This window comes from Lutra lutra, chromosome 1, assembly GCF_902655055.1.
Source record: "Lutra lutra chromosome 1, mLutLut1.2, whole genome shotgun sequence".
In the NCBI taxonomy this organism is placed as follows: domain Eukaryota; kingdom Metazoa; phylum Chordata; class Mammalia; order Carnivora; family Mustelidae; genus Lutra; species Lutra lutra.
The window spans coordinates 146,862,909-146,881,226 of record NC_062278.1 but is presented as its reverse complement, the minus strand read 5'-3'; the positions used below and the strand labels follow the sequence as shown (position 1 = coordinate 146,881,226).

The window sequence follows — 18,318 nt, the reverse complement described above, 5'->3', positions numbered from 1 at the left end:
TACCCCTGGGAGCAGTTTCTTTTAAGAAGAATTATGGTAATACCTATTTCCCACTGGTATTGTGAGGGTCAAATGAGGCAATCAACAAGCTTCTCAGCTCTATCAGACCTAACCAATCCCTTTTATAAGAAATATTTTGAAACATACCATTCTCTATTCTTAAATGAAAGTCACAGACCACTAACTGTAACCCCAGTATCTAAACTGGTCCAGTTAGAAGCTGCAGTCCCCTCCTTCCCTTTGGCACTGGGTGTAGACATATTACTAAGTTTTGCCAATGCAATGTCAGAGAAATGACATGCACAGCTTCAAGTTCATGTTTCTTGTTCAACTAATTGTTTGTACTCCTTTTCCACCTTACCTATTTTCATGGGCCAGAATGTGGATGTGATAGTGCACTCAACTTTTGACCATATAGATTAGGACCACACCCTGGGGGTTCATATAACAATAAAACAGAAAAAACTTGGGAGTCTAAATGATTTTGTGGGGCAAAGCCTCCTCCCACCCTGGATCATTGGCCCACCTTTGGTCAGGTATAGAATAAAGTGATAGATAAACTCCTATCTTATGTGACTCCCTGATTAGAACAACTAATTTGAAGACATAATCAGTAAGATAAATGCCAGTCATCCCTATCATGAATAAATAAGTTTGGATAAAGTCAATCTGTACAGAATCTATAGAAAAATGTACCAATAGGAAGTAGTGGTGGACATAAGAACAGAAACTACTTTTTTTGTTTTTACTTATAACTTTATTATAGACATACTTCATTCCTTCTTTTTTGAAAAAAGATTTTATTTATTTGAGAGAGAGAGAGCAGGACAGAGCATGAGTGGGGGTGGCAGAGAGAGAGGGAAAAGCAGACTCCCTGTTAAGCAAGGAGCCCAATACAGTGATCCACCCCAGGATGTAGGGATCCATGACCTGAGCTAAAGGCAGACCCTTAACTGACTGAGCCGCCCAGGGACCCCACACTTCATTCATTCTTATATAATTCTTTTAAATTTAAATATCTGAGTTCTCTTCTAGACTGTAGGAGAGTATATGCATTTTTAAAAATTTATTTATATTTTAGGTATTTAACATACAGTACAATATTGGTTTCAGAAGTAGAATTCAGTGATTCCTCACTTACATATAACCCCCAGTGCTCATCATAACAAGTGTCCTCCTAACACCCTTCACCCACCTCCCTCCATCAACCTTTAGTTTGTTCTCTATCATTAAGAGTCTTCTATTGCTTGATTCCTTCTCTCCTTTTTTTCTTTTCCCCTTCCCATATGTTTGTGTGTTTTCTTAAATTCCACCTATGAGTGAGATCATATAGTATTTGTCTCTGATTTACTTATCTCACTTAGCATAATATACTCTAGCTCCATCCATGTCATTGTAAATGACAAGATTTCATTATTTTTGATGCCTGAGTAATATTCCCGTGTGTGTGTGTGTGTGTGTGTGTGTGTGTGTATGCATGCCACATCTTCTTTATTCATTCATCAGCTAATGGACATTTGGGCTTCTCCATAGTTTGGCTATTGTTGATAATGCTGCCATAAACATTAGGGTGCATGTATTTTTGTATCCTTTGGGTAAATACCTAGTAGTGCAATTGCTGGATGGTAGGGTAGTTTTATTTTTAACATTTTGAGGAACCTCCATACTGTTCTCCAAAGTGGCTCCACCAACTTGTATTCCCAACAACAGAAGAAATAACAGGTGTTGGCAAGGGTGTGAAACTACTTTTAAGCTAAGTAGTAAGAGATAAGACATTTTATATCATGAAAGAAAAGAAATCTTAAAGAGAGATAATATTCTAAAATAAGTTATAGATTGCCCAAGCATAGAAAATGGGAAGTATTATATTCTCCCAAATGAGTTTGGGAAAATAATTCTCTATAGGGGAAATAATTCTCTGTGTGCTATGACATGAGATGACCTAGTAACAAAATATCACAGAAATCCCACAACACATCAGGGCCACATTCAGTCTCTAGTACTTGAAAATAACGTGGCCAAAACTTTTAATATGTGAGGAAGAATGTCTCTTTTTTAAGATTTCATTTATTTATTTAGAGAGACAGAGAAAGAGAGAGTGAAAACAAGAAGAGGGGCAGACGGAGAGAGAGAATCTCAAGCAGACTCTGTGTTGAGTGTGGAGGCTGATGGGGGGGTTCTACCTCACCACCCTGAGATCATGACCTGAGCTGAAATCAAGAGTTGGACACTCAATTGACTGAGCCACCCAGGTGCCTCGAGGAAGACTGTCTTGATAATAAATTAGAAAAAGAAGCAATTAATATTTATATTATACTTATGTAATGAAGAATTTTAAGGTAGACTTTGGGGACATATCAGAGTAAGATTGGTAAACAATAGAAATAATTTTCTAAAAGTAATTTCCGTATGCAATATCTGTAGCAGATTTCTTAGTATTAATTCTAAAGTGTTAACACATATATAAAGGGTAGCAATACTATGAAATATTTCTAAATGTTTATTTTTTGAAATTCAAAGAGAACAATACATTTCATTTATCTGTCAATTCAGTAATATTTGATTTTAAGACTGTTAAAAGGCATCTCAAATTTCTTGTTTCTGATTTTTAAATGTTTTCCATGGTACCTCAGTAACTTCACTTCTACTCTTTATGGTTAAGTACGTAGCTAAATATGTTACAATATGTTGAGTAGAAGATAAGCCTTCTAAATTCCTCGGCTTTTTTGTCTAACATGTTATATTTCAGTATTACTTTGTATTAAATCACTATACAATTATGGTTGACCCTTGAACAACACAGGTTTGAACTTCACAGGTCTCCTGACGCACAGATTTTTTACAATATTGTATATGCATATTCTCTTCCTTATGATTTTAACATTTCCTTTCCTTTAGCTTACTTTATTGTAAGAATACAGCATAATACATATAACATACAAAATATATGTTAATTGATTGCTTATGTTTTTATTATGCTTTCAGTTGACAACATGTTATTAGTAGTTAAATTTAAGGGAGCCAAATGTTATACATAGGTTTTTGACTGTAGCGGTCAGTGCTCCAACCCCGTGTTGTTCAAGGGTCAACTGTATATTTGTAGTCTGTTGAGACTAGCAGCACATTCAAAAGTCATGCCAAATGCTGAAGAGTTTTCGTTATATAGTTTTGTTCCATGCATTGCAAGATAGCTAGTTTCCTTAGCATTGCCCAACAAAAAGCCCTCTATTCCTCCAAACTACTGTAGCCCAAGACACTTGTACAAATTCCCAACACACTCCAAGACACATAGGGCAGTGTTTCTCAAATAATATTTAAAGGACCAGTTTTGCCCCCAGTATGCCCCAGATCTATACTTCTATACAATTAAAAATAAGTTACTAGGAAAAAAATGAAATAAAAAATAAATATAAAATATAAATTCTATTTTATCATTATATTCAACAGACAAAAGTGACTCTGTCAAATTGCTATACAACTTTCTAAATGGTTCCTGTCATATTTTGCTCTTGTCTCATCGCAGACCAATAATAAATAATAAATAGTTCACAGGCTACTTCACACTTTAAATGGCACTGTCCTAGAGACAGTAGTACCATGTTCATTGAGAATCACTGGCAAAAATAAAGCAATATATAGAAATGTTAGTCATTATTACCTGTATCATTTTTGATTCTAAATATCCTTTAGCAGAGACTAAAATAAACAATTCCACCCACATTAATAATCCTGCACTCTCTCACATGTTCCTGTCTAAATGGTCACACATAGACACAAGTACTATTTCGTTTCTTTGAAAAAGGCAACCTTGTCTTCTGTGATACAGGTGCAACATTATTTAGCCGGTGAAAAATACAGATTACTTTTACAAGTCAAAAAGCAAAAGTGTAAAACAAAATCAGATTTTTTAAAAGGACTCATGATAAAAATAAATAATACAAAAATGAAACGACTCATAATATATATATACTCAGAATACAAAAATGATGCTTACCTCATTGCCTGTTCATCTATAGGTCTGTGACCAACATTTTTTTCTCTTCTGTCGGGTTACACTCAACCTTCCCTGGGTCTGCCCTGCACCAACCCCCCCATTCAATGCAGGAAAAACTAGAGGGACAGGCTTTCCTTTCAATCACAATTATTTTTCTTATGACATCAATATATTATTTGTCTAAAAGAATTTAATTTAACCATTGGGCCTTTCTCTTTTTAAGTAGTGTCCTATTAAGAATACTGTCACTTGAGGAGAATGTTCTTCCTATTCCAATCATAGTTTTGAAAATAAGTAGTTAAACATCTCCCTGCATACAATGTACAGAATGATGTGTTAAATTTTAAACTTCTTTTAAAATGCTATTGACTTTACAAATTTTATTTAAAAGATGTTAGGTTTAGATTGATATAAATGGCTGATATTATTCTCAACTTCAAGGTAAAGTTCATATTAAACTGTGGATTTTAATTATTTAAATTTTCCATGGGATCACACACATTTCAATAATATGGTACACAAAAAATATTTTAGTATATGAGAGTATGTATGTGAAATACAATGTAAATAAAAGCAATCGCTAACTTGTTAACTTTAAATTTTTCATCGTTCTAATTTCTGATAATTCTGTAACAGTGAAATAAGTAATCATAAATATTAAATTTCTAGTGTCAACCTAAAAAAGGAAACATATACTCAACCAATGTCTAGAAGAAAAAAACTCATAATATGTCATTTTGCTTTTAAATATTAATTCAATTTTCTTTTAAAAATAACTTTAATTAAATGGAATTTGAAGTCTGCATATTTTATATAATGAAACATGATCTTACCCTTTTCTTGGCTACCACAGCAACTTTGCCATCTGCTTTGGATTTATCTGTAAGATAATAAAGTATGGCTGTTTCAAAAAAAAATGCCTACACTCCTGTTTGAGTAAGTGCAACGTTATACAATCAGAATTTTCTTTTTTTTTTTTTTAAAGATTTTATTTATTTATTTGACAGAGAGAAATCACAAGTAGGCAGAGAGGCAGGCAGAGAGAGAGGAGGAAGCAGGCTCCCTGCTGAGCAGAAAGCCCGACGTGGGGCTCGAACCCAGGACCTGGGATCATGACCTGAGCCAAAGGCAGCGGCTTAACCCACTGAGCCATCCAGGCGCCCCTACAATCAGAATTTTCTACCTTCTCATACTGTAATATGTGTTTTTAATGGTTCTTTTGATCAAAATGCTAACAAACTTTCCAGAGTTAAGTAGAACAAAATAATCCAAAAGTAATAGCCTTAGGGATTCATGTACTTATTTGACAAACCTCCTCCCTTAAGTCTAATTGGTTGGACATTCTCGAGTTAGCATCTAGTGTATCCTATTTTAGGTTCTGGTCAGCTTATGTACTCTGAAGTATATAAAATCTGGAATGAAATCCCAGTGACCTCTACTTGAACATGTCCTCCATGCCAGATATGGGATAAAGACTTTACATAGACAGTATCTTATTTAAACTTCATTGATAATCTTGCAAAGTATGTAGTCCATCCCCATTTCACAGCAGAGAAAGTTGAGACTAAGTACCATGCCTGAGGCCATGCAGTGGGGCCAGAGCCATCTGTTGGCAAGTCTCTAATCTTTATGTCTGCTGCCTCCATGTGGGACCCATAAGCAACACAACAAAAAAGAGGACTAGAACCAAATAGAATATAGAAAATTATATTAAGATATTATTTTGATGTATGCAAAATAGTATGTGAATTAATAAAAATTATTGGCAATAATAATTAATAATTGGATTTTTGTAGGTTCAATATAGAATTCCAACTAAATTAATTGTACATAAATATTTACTCATACATTTGTTTTATTAACCTTAATATTACGGTAATGAAAAACAATTAGAGCTATGGACATTAATATTATGGTTTTAGGGTTACATTTAATGTTAAAGAAAAACACATAGAAATTAAATTTATCAATATAGGACTGTAATTCCCAATGAACATATAAAAGTAATAAAAAGAATAAATATCCATGAATATAAGAGTAAATAAATGCTTCCTATCTAAAAGCAAATATTGCAGTAAGAAACAAACTATTGGCATAAAACAGAGAAATTCAGAGAAGCAGGTTGTTACATTTATACCTATAATTAGCTGGCCACATGTAAACTGCCCTCTTTCCTATGTTCGGCTGCATGCTTGGAATAATCCCTTCTGGAATACCCTTTTGCTCCCCACTTATGAATGCACAAGACGATCTACCATCATAGAGAATTCCTCCACCTAAGAGAAATAATCACCTCTGTTGCAAAACCACAGTCATCCCAGGAAACAGGACTTTCTTCCCTGTATTATGGTTACTTCTGTACACGTCTAAGCACTCTGTAAGACTAGAATGTGCCTTAAAGGCAGGGACCACATTTTATAGGCAGTAGGTGCTCAATATTTTTTTATAATTATCAAATGAACATGTATTTTATTCAAAATCTTATATGGATCTGAAATATACATTTCCCTGAACAAATGAATATTATTTATTAGTTAAAATACATATGTTTACATAGTATAAGTTACTACACTAGACAGTATAAGATATAAAACACTGTATATGTTCTCAGACCTTTAGTTTCTTTATTGATAAACCAGAAGTAATAATTTATTATCTTACTGGTATTTTGTGAGATTCAAATAATAGAATTTATATGAATTCCTAAAACAATGTCTGGTGATAATAGATTATCAACAATGTTCTCTTTCAGCTAATAAAGACATTCTGGGGTTTGCACGCGTGCGTGCGTATGTATGTGTGTATGCGAGTGAGAGAGAAAGAGGGATCTAACTTTTGGAATACTAGCAAAAATAGTTTAGTGATGATACATTTTACCACTGTATCATCTTGTGATTCTATCATTCTCCCATTTAAATAATTTGTTTTAAGGGTACCTGGGTGGCTCAGTGGGTTAAGTCTCTGCCTTCAGCCCGGGTCATGATCTCAGGGTTCTGGGATTGGCCCCACATCAGGCTCTCTGCTCAGCAGGGAGCCTGCTTCCACTTCTCTCTCTCTGCCTGTCTGCCTACTTGTGATCTCTGTCCGTCAAATAAATAAATAAAATCTTTAAAAAAATAATAATTTGTTTTAGTCTTTTAAGCATAGTTGGAAATAAATTAATGAGTAATGATAAAAGAGCAAAGATTATTGAAATTCCATAATTTATTTCAAATTTATAAAAGGGCCCTGATGATAATTATAATAGAATAAACTGTCATATCTAAAATTTTTTTCTCCTTTCTCTTTTGAAGATCACTAATAACAAAAGTCATGATGAAATATCAACTTGTACATATAGTTAAAACTGCACAAAAAGGAAACTAAAAAACTAAAATTGGGTCCAATGGACCCTGATCATATACTGAGAGTTAACAAAAAAAAATTATCAATTTCCTATGTCTCTCCTCAACATATACACCATTCTTATGTAAAATTTCCAGCAGGGAGACAATTGCAAACAGAAATACCCAAACTGCTGTTCCAGGAACTTTTTTTTTTTTTAAGATTTTAAAAATTTATTTGTCAGAGAGAGAGAGAGCACAAGTAGGGGAGTGGCAGGCAGAGAGAGAAAGAAAAAGAAGCAGGCTTCCCACTGAGCAAGGAACCCTATGTGGGACTCGATTCCAGGATGCTGGGATCATGACCTGAGCCGAAGGCAGACACTTAACCGACTGAGTCACCCAGGAGTCCGAAAGCCTTCTTTTTCTTTTTTTTTTTTTTAAGATTTTTTTTAGGAACTTTTTATGTTGAAAGGTTACACAACCATCTCCCAGTGCAACACAGAAGTGTTTGGGGAAGTATCAACAACCACTCTGATTTTCAAAGGGATTTGCCAAAGGGAAAAAGTCTGATGTAATGCTGAGAAACTTTACAATCATTAGCAGTTTTTCTATTAATAACAGTAAGTCCATGTTCAACTTCAGCAACATTAAACACTTTCTAAGAGCCAAATTTTCCCTAGTGAGAAAGGTTTAATTTCCTCCCTTCAGAAATCTCTACATGTAGGGACCCTCACACAGAGTGAAAAGCAGTTAACAGGAAATGTAGATCTGGATAATTAAAAGGGCCTTTACTCCATTTTTGGGCTATAGCCACATCATAGTTTAAAGTGCAAAAAAGGAGCTGCAGGTAAAAAATGAAAATGTTCCAAGTCAGTAGAGATGGTTATGCCTCATGACTCATAACAGATGTTAAAATTTTTTTATTTACAAGCATATTAGAGAGGAGTACAAATATGAACACAAATCAATGGTTCCTTTTTAAAATATAAATTTTTAAAGCCTGTCCATTCATGGCCTCAGAAAATCTGTCAGTCTATGTTTCTTTAAAGATGACAGCTGAAAGAAAGCATTTTCTTAAAAAGGTAGAGGACAGTCCAGTTGCTTATCTGGCAGGTAAAGAGCTTGGAAGTCACATTCCATCCTCGCAACAAGTAAAAAGCTGAATAAATTGAAAATCAATAACTCTTCTTAGATTCCCTTAGAGAAGTGAGGTCACAGAGCAAACCACTGCCCCCAAATTTGGAGACAGGTGAATAGAAAGAATCACAACTTAATGGAGCAGAAACCTCCACAGGAACTAGTGCTGGGGTAGGAACACATGAAGTGTAATTGATGAATTGCTGGAGCCTCAATGTGAACAAGCTGAGAGATAGAAATTCTAGGGGGACCCAGTCATGCAGGAGGGAAGCACACTTCTGTGAGTTTACCTACAGGAGTTCTATCAGGTTCTCAGAGTGAAGACTGGAGAAAAATACCTTTGTGCTTCCTCAGTGGGGGAAAAAAGGGAACCTTTTTGAAATATGCTAGGGCATTCAGTTCTTAGCAGTTTGCCCTCAAGAGAAACTGTTTTACCAGAGCCTAACCTATTGTGGTTTTTTTCAGAGCCTAACTAATTAGCGGGAAGGAAACAAATCTAGCCTGCTGTAGTCTTCCATGTGGGGGAAGGGAAATATCCAACTCTAGCTCCCCTTTAACTGTCATGTGCCATGTAAGGGGGTAAAAAAGGTGAGATGCACTTGCGCAGTTCAAAGTCCAGGACTGAGACCTAATCGTAGAACTGTAGACTGCCTGCCCCAGCCCCACATGCCTCACCACTACACTCGTAAAGGCCTATGTACCACAGTTTCTTTCACCTGGTACATCATGTTTGCCCTTCTGCAAATAAATAAATTATATATATATATATATATATATATATATATATATATATACACACACACACACAAAACAAGGCATACTAAAAGGCAAAAAGCAATTTGAAGTGACAGAGAAAGCATCAAGCATCAAAAACAGACCCATATATGTCCTAGATGTTGGAATGATCAGACTGAGTATATTGAACATAGTCGTTTTAAATTCAAAGTCTCCAGTGTTAGAGTAGGGAACATTCAAGAACAAATGGGTACTGTAAGCAGAGAGATGGAAATCCTTTTTTTTTTTTTAAAGACTTTATTTATTTATTTGAGAGAGAGAGAGAGCATGAGCATCACTGGGGGGCAGGGGCGGAGAGAAAGGGAGAAGCAGACTCCCTGCTGAATAGGGAGCCTGATGCAGGGTTGGAACCTGAGCCAAGGGCAGAAGCTTAACCTACTGTGCCACTCAGGCACCCCAAGGAGATAGAAATTCCAAGAAATAATAATTAAAAAAGAAATGCCAGAGATGAAAAATGCTATAACAAAAATGAAGAATACCTTTCATAGTTTCATTGGTTGGACATAGCTGAGGTAACAATCTGTGTGTTTGATGATATATAAAATATAAACTTCTAAAACTGGAAGCACAGAGAAAAAAGACTGGGGAAAAAAGAACAGGATATTCAAGATCTATGGGAAAACCCCAGAAGTATAATATATGTGTAATTGGAATACAAGAAGGAAAAGAAATAGAAAGGAACAGGAGAAATACCTGAAACAATAATGACCGAGAACTTCCCCCAAATAAGTGTCAGACACCAAATCAAGATCCAGTAAGCTCAGAGAACAATAAGCAGAATAAAAGCTAAAGATAGAAAACCAAAGATAAAGAAAAATTCTTGAAAGAAGCCTGGTGGTAGGCGTTGCCTTATCAATAAAGGAGCAAAGACAAGAATTTCATTCAGGTCCTCTCAGAAACCATGCAAATAAGAGGAGGGCGGAGTTTTGGAGTGGAGTGATTAGTGTTAAGAGGAAAAAACACCAAATAAGAACTCTGGTCACTGTGCAATTATCCTTCAAAATAAAGGCAAATACACTTGAGCGAATTTGAGAAATTGATTTGTTACCAGTAGACCTACTTTGCAAGAAATGTTAAAAGAGAAAAGGAAAATGATATAGAGCGGAAACTTGGGTTGACATAACGGAAGAGCATCAAAGAATGACTAAGTGAAAGTAAAATATAAACTTTAAATTTTCTTATTCTTTAACTAACTGAAAACTATTTGTTCAAAATAATAATAATGGCAACAGTGTGTTGAATTTAGGAAAAACATTTTCCTAAAATTTTTTTCCCTAAACAAGTTAAAAAGAAAGCATAATTGATATGATAAAAGAGGAAATAAAATCATATAAAATACTCAATTAAAACCAAAAAGATGGAGGAAAAAACCCATAAAAAGATGAGGCGCCTTGGTGGCTCAGTAAGTTAAGTGTCTGACTCTTGATTTTGGCTCAGGTCATGATCTCTGGATTGTGATATCAGGCTCCACGCTCATGGAGCCTGCTTAAGATTCTCTCTTTCCCTCTCCCTCCTTCTCTAGACCCCTGTGTCTCTCCCTCTCTAAACAAACAAACACACAAACAAAAACACAAAAGGCAAAAAAAGAGTAAAAGAAAAAGGAACAAAGAAAAAGGAAAACAAATAGAAAATAGTAACACAAATGGTAGCTATTAATCCAACTCTATCAATAACCACTTTAAATTTCAATGGTCTAAATATACTAGTTAAAAAACAAAGACTGTCAGAGTGGAGTAATTATATACTATCTACAAAAAAACTACAATTTAAGTATAAAGACACATAGAGGTTAAAAGTAAAAAGATACAGAAGGATATACCATGTTAACACTAATCAAAAGAAAGCTATTTTAATAAGAGTAGCTATATTAATTTCAGACAGAGCAGGCTTCATAGCAAGCAAAGTTATCAGGGATAAAGAGGAGCATTACCTTATAACGAAGTCATCATTACTCCAGGAAGACATAATGATTATTAATATGAATGTGTCTAACAACACAGTGTCAAGGCATGTAACACAAAAATTGATAGAACTCAAGGAGAAACAGATGAACTCACTATTATAATTGGAGACTTCAGCAGAAATGAACAGGTCCAGCAAGCAGAAAATCAGTAATGACATTCAGTAGTTCCCCTTTATCTGTGGGGGGATAGATTCCAAGATCCCCAGTGGATGCCTGAAACCATGGATAGTAATAAATCCCTATATGTACTGTTTTTCCTATATATACATAGTTATGATAAAGTTTAATTTATAAATTAGGCAGAGTAAGAGATTAACAACAATAACTAATGAACAATTATAACAATATACTTTAACAAAAGTTATGTGAATGGGTCCCTAACTCTCTCAAAATATCTTAGTGTACTATACTCATCCTTCTTGTTAAGATGTGAGACAAAATGCCTACGTGATGAGATGAAAGTGAGACAAATGTTACAGGCATTGTGACATAGGGTTAGACTACTATTGACCTTCTGATGATACATCAAAGGAGGATCATCTGCTTCCAGACCACGGCTAACCACGAATAACTGAAACCATGGAAAGCGAAAGTGCAGATAAGAGGAAAACACCATCAATCAATGAATGGCAATCAACTGAATATAATCTACATCTATAGACTACTTAATCCAGCAACAGCAGAATATACATTCTTCTCATGCTCACTTGGAACATTCGCCAAGACAGACTATGTTCTGGGCCATAAAGTATACTTTAACTCATTTTTAAAAATAGATCACATACAATAGTCTGCTCTCAGACCACGGTAGAATTAAACTAGAATAGAAAAATTGAAAGATAACTAGAAAATCCCAAATACTAGGAGATTAAACAATGCATTCCTAAATAACATATAGATCAAAGAAGAATCTTGAGAGAAATTTAAAAATATTTTGAACTAAATGAAAATGAAAATAGAGTCTATCAAAATTTGTAAGACGCAGTGAAAGCAGTATTTAGAGGGGAATTTATAGCATTAAAATGCAAATATTAAGAAAGAACAAAGACCTAAAATCAATAAGATGAACTTCCACCTTAGGAAACTAGAAAAAGAAAAGCAAGTTAAATATGAAGTAAACAAAAGAAATAAAAACTAGAGCAGAAATCAATAAAAGAAAAAATAGGAAATTAATGGAGGAAATAAAACCAAAAACTGTTTCTTTAAAAAGATCAATAAAATCAAGACTCTAGCCAGTCTAACTAAGGAAAAAAGAGAGAAAACATAAATTTCAAAAATGAAACTGAGGGCATCATTACAGATCCCAAGATATTAAAAGGATAATAAAGAAATACTGTAAATAACTCTATGTCCACAAATCTGATAACCTAGATGAAATGGACCAATTCCTTAAAAGACACAATCTCCCAAAAGTGACACAATAATAAATAATCTGTATCTTTTTATAAAATTAAATTAATATAATAACCTTCCAAAACAGAAAGCACCAAGCACAGATGGGTTCATTGGTGATTTCTACCAACCATTTAAGAAACAAATTATATCAATTCTCTATAAACTCTTCCAGAAGATAGAAGCAAAGGGAATACTTCCTAATTCACTCACGGAAGCCAGTATACCAAAACCAAATAAAGACATTACTAGAAAACTACAGATTGATTTCTCTCATGAACATAGATGCAAAAACCCTCAATAAAATATTACAAATCAAATACAATGTATAAAAAGAATTAGACACCACAAACAAGTGAGGTTTGAGGTATACAAGGCTGATTCAATATTCAAAATCAATTAATGTAATTTGTGACATCAACAGGTTAAAAAAGTAAAGTCACATGATTAGGTCAATAGATGCAGGTAAAGCACTTGACAAAATCCAACACCTATTCATGATAAAAACTCTCAGCAAGCCAGGAATAAAGGGAAATTTCCTCAATTTGATAAGGAGAATCTATAAAAATCCTACAGCTAGCATCATACTTAATGGTGAGAAACTCAAAGCTTTTCCACTAAGATTAGGAATAAGTCAAAGATCTTCTCACCTCACCACTCTTTTCAATATTGTACTGAAACCCCTAGCTAATGCAATATGAGAAAAAAAAAAGGAAATAAAAGGTATAGACTGAGAAGAAATAAAACTGCCTTTCTTAGTAGATGACACGATCATCCATGTAGAAAATCCAAAAGAGAATAATAAAAAAAAAAAATACTCCTGGAACAAATAAGTGATAATAGCAAGATTGCAGGGCACAAGGTTAACAAACAAAAGTCAATCACTTCCTTATTTACCAAACTGAGAAAGCAGGATTTGAAATTAAAGACACATTACCATTTACACTAGTGCCCGCCCCCCCAAAGTGGAATATTTAGGCAAAATTTAACAAAATATGGACAAGATTATACGAGGAAAACTACAACACTCTGATGAACAAAATCAAAGAACTAAACAAATTTGGGTATATTCTATATTTATGGATGGGAAGATTCAGTATTGTCAAAATGTCAGTTCTTTCCAACTTGATCTAAAGATTCAGTGTAATTTCAATGAAAATCCCAACAAGTTATTTTGTGGATATCAACAAACTCAATCTAAAGTGGGGGAGGGTATGTGCTATGGTGAGTGCTATGAATTGTGTAAGACTGATGATTCATCGACCTGTACATTATATGTTAATTAAAAAAATAAAAAATAAAAAAATAAAGTTCACACGAAGGGACAAAGATCTAGAGTAGCCAACACAATACTGAAGGACAAAGTCAGAGGACTTGGCCCTACCTGACTTTAAGACTTACTCTAAAGCTACAATAATCATTGCAATGTAATATTGGGAAAAGAATTTTAAAAACCCAGATCAATGGAACAGAATAGAGAGCTCAAAAACAGATTGAACAACTAGATATCTACATGTCAAAAAACTTAATCTAGATAAGACCTTATACCTTTCACAAAAATTAACTCAAAATCACATATCTAAATGAAAAATGTAAAACTATAAAACTCCTAGCAGGCAACATAGGAGAAAATGTAGATGACCTGAGGTATGCAGATGACTTCAGATATAACATCAAAGGCAAGATCCCCAAAAGAAAGAATTAATAAGCTGGATTCCATTAAAATTAAAATTTCCACTCTGCAAAGAACACTATCAAGTGAATGAGAAGATAATCCAGAGTGGAAAAAAGTATTTACAAAATATCTGAGAAAGGACTGTTATCTGAAATATACAAAGAACTTTTTTTTTTTTGCTTCTCTCTCTTCATTCTTTTTTTTTTTTTTTTCAGATTTAAGTTCTACTTGGCTAACACACAGTGTAATATTGATTTCAGGAGTAGAATTCAGTGATTCTTCACTTACATACAACACCTAGTGCTCATCAGAACAAGTGACCTCCTTAATCCCATGCCCCCCCACCTCCCTCCATCAACCCTCAGTTTGTTCTCTATCATTAAGAGTCTCTTATGGTGACTGTGGACTCCAAGAAACAAACAGGATTTTAGAGGGGAGGTGGGTGAGGGGATGGGTTTGCCTGGCAATGGGTATTAAGGAGGGCACGTATTACATGGAGCACTGGGTGTTAATAAGTAAACAATGAACCTTGGAACACTATATCAAAAACTAATGACATACTATATGGTGACTAACATAACATTGAAAAAAAAAAAAGAAATTATAATGTTCAAAAAAAAGTCTCTTATGGTTTGTTTCCCTTCCTCTCTTTCTCCCCCCACCATATAGTCATCTGTTTTGTTTCTTAAATTCCACATATGACTGAGATCACATGGTATTTGTCTTTCTCTGACTGACTTATTTCGCTTAGCATAACATACTCTAGTTCCATCCACATCAAAGCAAGTGATAAGATTTCATTCTTTTTGATGGTTGAGTAATATTCCATTGTAGATCTATATACCACATCGGCTTGTTCCATTTATTAGTCAATGGACATTTGGGCTCTTTTCATAGTTTGGCTATTGTTGATAATGCTGCTGTAAGTATACAAAGAATTCTTAAAACTCAACAATAAGAAAATAAGCAACTGAATTAAAAAGCAGGCAATAAACAGATACCTCACCAAAGAAGATTTATAGACGGCAAATAAGCATATGAAAGGATGTTCATTATCATGTCATTAGAGAATGGCAAATGAAAACATCAATGAGGTACCACCGCAGACCTCATGGAATGGCCAAAATCCAGAATACTGAAAACACCAAATGTTGGCAACTATGTGGAACATGAACTATCATTCATTTCTGGTAGGAATGAAAAAATGATGCAGCTACTTTGGAAGACAGTTTGGCAGTTTCTCATAAAACTAAACACTATATGAAATGGGTCTTATTTTTTACATATAATTTGCTGACCTTGAAGATTTCAACAATGAAAGAGCTACATCAAATATAATAGTGTGCCAATTTCTATAGGGTAGGAAGAATTTAGCCATGAAATTACTAGTCATTATTTCTGGGTTGGAAGAAGACATTTTGGGTTAAAGAAGTCCTCAAAGTAGCTGGGGTAAAATAGGTTGTTTGTCTCTAAGATCTTTGTAAAATATCTGAATAATGGCTAATTACCTCTCAAAATAACTTTGAAACAAAGTAAGAAGCTGAATATGTACTAGAGTTTACCCTGGAAACTAAGCAAGGACGATAGTGTCTATTTTGGAGATAGTAAAGAATAAGAAGTGAGTGAGCCTATTATCGCAAAGACTGAATTCCTGGAAGTGTCTTCATGCCCTTCCACTCTGGCTTCTTCAGGGATAAGAATCAAGTCTTTAGGCATAGGACTGTCTATAATCAGACTGAATTACATCAAATTCTGCATGCAAAAATCATCAGATTTTCAACAAGAAAATGGGTCTGCTGCAAAACCAATGAGAAATAACCCCTCTCCATATTCTCTAGAAAAGCAAGAATATCAAAGGACCCAGACATAAATATGCTAGCACAAACAACAACAAAGACATAGTTCCATATTTATTGAGTGTGTCTACTGCTAATGTGGAATGGTTACAATAAACTTTAAAAAATAACTGACTATATTACTTCAAGATATTCATATTAAAAACTAAAAAAATTAGTATTTCAAAGTTTATTTTGGTTATACAAGAAAAATGTATACTCTTTGTAAATAATAAAATTGTATGTAGGACAATACAGTGAGTTCAACCTTTACTGATAATAAACTAAGACATATTTTCAGCACAAGGAATAAAATCACATTTATGGTAATAAATGTCTCTTTTCTCAGTTTCAGAGTAAACCAGAGTAATGGGCTTGTCATTCTTTTCCACTATGTTTAAATCTACTTATTTCTTTTAAAATCTAAACTTAGGTAGCTAAGTTAATATTTAAATTTTTCCCAAATAAAATGTTCTCACATCTAAGTTTTAAAAAATATATATTAAATTCCAAAAAGAAAAAAATGTCATGCTTACTTTAAAATTCAGGAAGTGCCAAAATGATAGATCTTCCCATAATCTATTTTAGAATTTAAGATGATCATTTTAGAAATTAAGATAATTATTATCACTAAGAACATATTTAAGTTTATTCAAAATCATCATTTTTTGTGACAGTTATACTGAGTTAAAAGTGTGTCCTACCTACTATAATTCCTATGATGAATCCATTTAAAAAGCTATGTACAAACCATAATATTTATGATTCAAGAGAACTTTCTCTGAAAATGACTTGAAATCTTATATTTTTTCACCTTATTAAAAACGTTGAAGATTGTTTTTATCTCTGCCTTGAATTTCTTTAAAAACAAAAACATTTTGAAAAACACTTTGTTCTGAAAGAATGCAGCATATGCAAGTGAAAGTTTCACCCCAGAAATACGTTTTAAGGCCACAGCTTCTAATTTTGAAATATATACTTTGAAATACACAAGAGAACTTATGTAGATAGTTGAAGGGTAAAGAAGGTGATAGAAATGCTAATGAAAACCCTTGCATTTAAATAGAATGTATGTTTAGTCACTGAAGACAGTTTCAAAGGGCAAAATACATACTATTAATCCATATAAAAATTTTTTTTCAGGGGACAAAGATATATTATATCCCCATGGAGAGAGAGAGAGATTTTTTTTGTTAAAACGTGCAAATATATTTTGGAAAGTGTGCATCTGAATAAATCCTCATGTTGGGGTGGTAAAGAATAAAAAAGCTTATATACCCTGTTTGGATAGGTGGCACATTTCCAGTCTTTGCTCATGGGAATATCCATAGAGGAGGCGGGCTTCTTGTAGTGCACTTTTATACCATTTCTTTTTTTTCTTACATTTTTCTGGCTAAAGAAACACAGAAAAATAGTGAGACTCATTTCTAAACATATTGTTTTAATATCTACTTGATTTAGCTGTTGAGCTGGAACTAATCTGATTGAAGCATTATACCATATATTACTTAGACTTTTATATATGATTATTATTAGAGTATACCACGGTTGGGGAAATCTTGTACATTAAAAGTCAAAGGGTCAGATTCTTGATTCACTAAGGTAATATTTTAATATGATTCATTTCACACTTTAAAAAGTCACAAAAAGTCGGGCGCCTGGGTGGCTCAGTGGGTTAAGCCGCTGCCTTCGGCTCAGGTCATGATCTCAGAGTCCTGGGATCGAGCCCCGCATCGGGCTCTCTGCTCAGCAGGGAGCCTGCTTCCTCCTCTCTCTCTGCCTGCCTCTCTGCCTGCTTGTGATCTGTCAAATAAATAAATAAAATCTTTAAAAAAAAAAAGTCACAAAAAGACCACCAATGTAACAAAGTAGTCAGTATTAATACATCTTATTAGAATAATTTGATTCTCTTTTAAGAGCAATGATCCTGAAGTGGTATAAAATGAAAAGCCAGGCTTCTTATTGTCAGAAAGTTAATTCTATTCACATCCAGCTTTTGTGTTATGACAGGCAGGTGAAATATTCATACAAGTTCCTTAAACTTTTGCCCCAATTTCTTCATCTGTAAAATGTGGATAACAGTATATTCATCATAAAGTTTCATAAGTATTAAGTGAAATAAAAGATGGCAGTTTTCTGGCCTATTAAGCACACAATAAATATTATTCTACTTGAATTCAGTACTTTTTCTACATATAAAGTAA

The 18,318-nt window shown here is 33.9% G+C and overlaps 1 protein-coding gene across 4 annotated transcripts in view; it reads right to left on the bottom strand.

Moving 5' to 3' along the window:
• ZCWPW2 (zinc finger CW-type and PWWP domain containing 2) overlaps positions 1–18,318 on the bottom strand; it is a 179,865-nt gene that overhangs the window by 48,680 nt on the left and 112,867 nt on the right. For all 4 annotated transcript variants that reach the window (XM_047738769.1, XM_047738788.1, XM_047738780.1 and 1 more), the window contains 2 exons: positions 17,393–17,507; positions 4,828–4,874 (listed from right to left, as the gene is read on the bottom strand). In XM_047738769.1, the coding sequence (XP_047594725.1) occupies positions 4,828–4,874; positions 17,393–17,507 (162 nt within the window). The remainder of the gene's footprint in view (positions 1–4,827; positions 4,875–17,392; positions 17,508–18,318) is intronic.